We start from the raw sequence: 6,000 nt of genomic DNA, 5'->3' as shown, positions 1-6,000 counted from the left end.
AGGTGTGCGTTTGCTTATGCCTGGTCTCACAACAGGGGTTCCTGGACCAAAGTCCATGCTTTGTCTCTGTATTTCTATTGACTTGGTTGGAATTTCTGTGAAATTCCAACAAAGTCAAAATGGGTATTTCATAAAAACAAATTTTTCAGGGAATATGGGGGTAACAGTGCTATTAAGCTAAAGTACTTTTAGTATCGACATTATCCCTTCAACTTTGTATTCTTAGAGAATTAACATTGAGATTAAGAATGATGGCTGACATTAAACCCTGTTTTAAGTTGATAACTGTTTCTTCCGTAGTATTGCTAAAATAAAAATATTGTGATATTTATGGAAGCCACAATCAGTCAGTTAAGAAATTGCACATTAATGTTTACAAAGAAATTTTGGTGGAACTATATATTTCAGTATAAGTGTACAAATTATTTTCAAAGGATAATTTTGTGTAGTATACTTACCGTACTTGCATTATTTGTTTTAGCGACATGTGTAAATAAACAATTATTAGAAAATACTGTATTCAGTGCATGCAAAAAAATATATAGTAGAATGCAGAAAAAAACACAACCTGTTTATTTCACATGTAATTATTTCAGTTTCCAAAAACTATTCTTTTGGGAATATAGTGAACATCTAAATGGTATTAGAGAAAACACTAACAAATTACAAATTTCCTAAAATTAACAGCTTACTACATCTTCAACGTGTCAAATCCAGCACAAATTTATATAAGCATACTCTCTAGAAATAATTGACTTGAAAAAAATGTTTTTATTTGTGTCCTCAAAATAGAAAAAGTATGTAATTTATTCAATTTTTTAAATCAAAATATTAAAATCACCTGATTTCTCATTTATAAATCATTAATAGAAAATATAATATGCTAACCACAAAACAGAGGTGAAACACTATTTTAGTAGCACCATTAATTTGAGGTTGTGTTTGGTGACTGGATTTACACAGGGAACAGTCCAACCCACAGAAGTCACAAGAAGAAATCTTTTTCATTTTCTCAGAATTATAAGTTCTTGTTGCTGTGTTTCCTGGAAGAAATTATTATTTAGTGTGCGATGTAATATAAAATATAATTTAATATTTATGTTTATAGACAGATAAATAGACATTTGCAGAATAATTTGTCAAAACATATCGTAATCGGTAATTTGAATTGCTGTTTTTTTCTTTATCTAAAAAAAAAAAAGGGTCTCTTATTACAATGGTTCTTACAAAGGTGAGATTAAGATATTATATTCACTCTTGTTTTTAAAAAGCTTTTAAAAAGCTTAAACTAACTAGTGATATTGTGTCTGACATTATAAGATTACTCCAAGCACCATGACCACTTCAGTGATTTAAAGTGATCATGGTACCTGGAGTCTTTATGAGCAGAATTTTGCTGTGAAATACTGCCCATACTGAGCTTAACCCCTTGGCTGTATTGAAATTGCAACTCAATTCTATGCATATTATGTGCACACTCAGTCTCAGAATGCAAATGGACTGTCTTCAGGCTTCTGCACCTCAGTGTGGACCCAGGTAAGAGAGTAAACTGTTACTAAATGGTTTACTCTAATACTGGTGGAACCGGGCCAGGATACACCTGGCATCATGACCACTACAGGAAGTTGTAGTGATTATGATGCTTGGAGTAACCATTTAAATAGGATCTGACAGTTTTCCCAAATAACACATACTGGGTTATTTACTAAAGTGAGAATTGTCAGGAAAGCATATATTTTAAATTTAAGGTCAAAGAAGCCAAATTGGAAGATTAACTGACATGGAGAATTTTTCCATTTCAACAACTTTTTATTTAATCTGAAATTCACTTTGAATTAACTTTTTCGCCAATAAATACTCACCTTCGTAAATAACCATAATAGTGTCATACAGTTACATTATCCAATTCACTACCACATTTTTTTATGTAAAGAATATCATGTAATTTGTTTAGAAACGTAAAAAGTTTCATGCAGTTTGCTAAGGATACCTAAAAAGATTAAAATATGCACATTTAATTTTTTTCAGTTTTTCATTTACAAAAATAATTGGACAGTAACACATTTTTAGGGACTCTCATCATCATCATCATTTCTCAAAGCGTTAAGTAGCTGCACTGCTGTTGAAATCAGTTACACTTGTAAATCAGTTTAAAAGAATTGTAACTGTTTCATCTCATGAAAGTAGTTTTAGTGTCTGGATTCCCCTGGTACCGTCCTTCTGATGAGTGTTAATCATGTTTCAATGCTAAATGAGAATCCATGGCTTCAAAAGTCACTTTTTCTGGTGGATTTTTTACATCAGTGAAACCAGTGTAAGGTGCACTACATCAGGAAAATCAACTTTCAGTGACACAAAGGAGATCAATGCAATGTGTAAGTAATGTAAGATATCTCCAATTTAAAATAAATAAATAAAATGAAGTGGTCTCCAATAATTACAATAAAATCAGGAGAGGCTCAACAAGTAACCTCCCCTCTCTCTTCATAACTTGCACTTCTAATCGATAGGCTAATTATTATTATTATTATTATTATTGTGGGTCCAGGAAACGGCTAGTCTTCTGGACCCTTACTTATTTTGTTCTCTAATTGTCAAGTAGATTCTTAGTTACTTATTTGGGTCTCTACCATCCGACACCAGATAGCAGAGCTGAAAAACAAATGTTGTTTGAGGACAGCTTATCACCTCTCCCATCCAGCTCTTCCAGTAACCTCTGCCTTCCAGCTCTGCCACCTGGAGCCAATGGTGAGAGGGCCGAGCCTAATGAGAGGGGTAAGACCTAATGTTAGGGGGCAGAGCGTATTGCTGCACACCTTGCTGATGCGCCTCTATCTACAGAGTGCCTGGAAGCTGTGCACCCATCCATGATTAGCTCTGCCTTATCCTATGCATGCACCAATACTAACCTTATATCTACCCTAACTCTAACTTTAACCCTACACTATTCCTAACCTTAAAATAGTATTCACCCAAGCGCTAACCCTACACCTAATCTAACCCTACAACTAACCTTCTCCAACACTAACCCTACCCTAACCCTAAGGAAACCCTCTGATATCAGCAGGTAGGTTACCTAGTTAAAACGGTAAAAAAGTAGTATGTTGCCACTATCTACTAGCTGTTTTCAGTATTACAGGGAGATCTTTCCTAGCTGAATATGTTCAGATGCAGTGTGTCCAGTTGTTTGAACTGTCAGTCTACGGGCTACTCAACGTGACGCTAGCTGACAGAGGGGAGCCCTAAGTATCATATGATACCAGTCTCCTTGGTGTGAGCAGGGGTTTAACCATTTAATTGTAGCAGCACTCATTTTGAAAGCTTCATATATTGCATCTGGTGCCACTAAAAATGGCCTCCCAGGTGTAAGCAGCTCTGCTAACATCAAAACGTTAGGATGTGTCAATACGCCATAACAGCATTAACCCCTTAAGGACTGAGCCAAATGTACACGTTGTAAACAAAACGTAAACAAAACCTGGCATTTGCGCTACATGTATGTCCAACCATAATTCACCTCTTTCATATTAAATGCACCCACCCTTATATTTATAATTTTAGTCAGGGGAAACAGGGCTTTCATTTAATATCAAATATTTAGCTATGAAACATAATTTAATATAAAAAAAATGGGAGAAAATAAGATTTTTTTTTATTTTTTTAGTTCTACATGACATTTTAACTGTCAATGTCATAATACTGTTTGCTTTTACTGCAATAAAATACACATATTTGTATTCAGCAAAGTCTGGCATTTAAAACAGTACCCCCTATGTACAGGTTGTATGGTGTTTTGGGAAGTTACAGGGTCAAATATAGCACGTTACATTTGAAATTGAAATTCGCCAGATTGGTTACGTTGCCTTTGAGACTGTCCCAGGAATTAAATTTACACCCATAATGGCATACCATTTGCAAAAGTAGACAACCCAATGTATTGCAAATGGGGTATGTCCAGTCTTTTGTAGTAGCCATTTGGTCACAAAAACTGGCCAAAGTTAGCGTTAGTATTTGTTTGTGTGTGAAAAATGCAAAAAAAAGCAGATTTTGGCCAGTGTTTGTGACTAAGTGGCTACTAAAAAAGACTGGACATACCCCATTTGCAATACCTTGGGTTGTCTACTATTGCAAATGGTATGCCATCATAGGGGTAATTTTCATTCTTGGGCTACCATAGGGTCTCAAAGGCAACGTAACCAATCTGGCGAATTTTAATGTGAAAAAAATGAAACACAAGCCTTATATTTGACGCTGTAACTTTTGAAAACACCATAAAACCTGTACATGAGGGGTACTGTTGTACTCGGGAGTGTGTGTATGTATATGTGTGTGTAAATATATATATATATATATATATATATATATATATATATTTGTTTTTACACTTATTTTAATTTATTTTATTTCCAGCCAGCAGGGGGACTAACTGTCATTACAGGCAGTCCCCCTGCTGGCAATGCAGCAGGCAGCTAACCCGGCCATGTGATTGTGAGGTCCTCGCAAGGACCTCACTCTCAAGTGGCCGGGGCGGCTGCATGAGGGAGGATCTGCCGCGGGGGACTCCCTGGGAGTCCCCCCAACCGCGATTGCCGACGATCCTGTGTAAGTAAAAAAAAAACGGAAGGCGTACTATTACACCCTACGGCATTTAGAGCCACTTAGAATAGGGCGTAATAGTACGCCCTCCGGTTTTAAGGGGGTTAAAGCCCAGTATAGTTAGGACACAATAACACGTTCTAATGTTGCAAAGTGGTTAAGAAGAAATTGATTTTTTAAAGACCATATTTCACAAATAGCACACTTTTTCAAATACTTAATTAATTAGATTTCAACAACATATATGATATTTCAGCTTCTTTAACTTACTTGGGTTGTAGTAATCAGTTATTTTTACCATTGAATCTTGAGAAGCAGCTACATTTGCAGTGCGAATCATTGGAACAGAAACACAAGTCTGATTTTTGTTTATCTGAAAGTCATGAAAAATTATTAATTGGAAAGACATTCATTAAGCTTTTTCATTGTAAATTTTCAAGGTCAGCAGGAATGTTGGTTTTTTTAAAGCTTTTTTGTATTTTCAGAATTGCTCAGTTACTCCATTTTTCCAAATGTCACGGTTGGCAATACCCTACATGATTTGTATTTTGGCAAATTAAAGAACAGAAATGGTAAAATCCATATTCACCATTGTTTCAATACGATAATTCGAAACAGTAACAAAAAATAAATATTTATATTAAAAAAAGCATAGAACACATTATTTTATGCAATGGTTGTTCACTAATGCTATAGTGCTTAGTGCACAATATGAAAAAATGGAAAAGCGCTAAGGAAACAACTGGCTAAACTAGAAAAAGCCTATATTGGTGAAATATGTTGTGTAATATTGTAACATTTAGGTTTTATTTCTTTTAAGCATTAAAGTATATTTGTTTTTAATTCACTTTGTTGTGACAGACCATTTATTACACTTTTTATGCAATTTAAAAATGTATTTGTTCCTGGCACACCTAACTTCAGATCTTGCCAATAGTGATGTCCCGAACAGTTCGCCGGGAACCGTTCGCCGGCGAACATAGCTTGTTCGTGGCGAACGCGGCAGGCGAACATATGTGATGGTCGGTCCGCCCCCTATTCGTCATCATTGAGTAAACTTTGACCCTGTACCTCACAGTCAGCAGACACATTCCAGCCAATCAGCAGCAGACCCTCCCACCTCCATGACGAATAGGGGGCGGACCGAACATTGCATATGTTCGCCCGCCGCGTTCGCCACGAACAAGCTATGTTCGCCGGCGAACTGTTCAGGACATCACTACTGGACAACTATTTACCAACATATGCCTACTGGGGATTATACACTTATCGCTCTATCAAATGTGAGTATAATAAATGTTTGTACTGTATCGCATATTTATGTTTACAGTGAGCACTATTGGATATTTTATTTTTCTTTCATATACCTACCTGCATATATTCGCCTCATAAGTTATATCTACC

The 6,000-nt window shown here is 35.8% G+C and overlaps 1 protein-coding gene across 1 annotated transcript in view; it reads right to left on the bottom strand.

The window, feature by feature from the left end:
* Nucleotides 1-576: 576 nt before the first annotated feature.
* LOC134586250 (CD109 antigen-like) overlaps nucleotides 577-6,000 on the bottom strand; it is a 128,586-nt gene continuing 123,162 nt past the window's right edge. The window contains exons 32-33 of the mRNA XM_063441743.1: nucleotides 4,867-4,969; nucleotides 577-1,043 (exon numbers count right to left, since the gene is read on the bottom strand). Coding sequence (XP_063297813.1) covers nucleotides 850-1,043; nucleotides 4,867-4,969 — 297 coding nt within the window. The 3' untranslated portion in view covers nucleotides 577-849. The remainder of the gene's footprint in view (nucleotides 1,044-4,866; nucleotides 4,970-6,000) is intronic.

Source organism: Pelobates fuscus, chromosome 2, assembly GCF_036172605.1.
Source record: "Pelobates fuscus isolate aPelFus1 chromosome 2, aPelFus1.pri, whole genome shotgun sequence".
Taxonomy (NCBI): Eukaryota; Metazoa; Chordata; class Amphibia; order Anura; family Pelobatidae; genus Pelobates; species Pelobates fuscus.
This window is presented reverse-complemented; position numbering and strand designations above follow the sequence as displayed.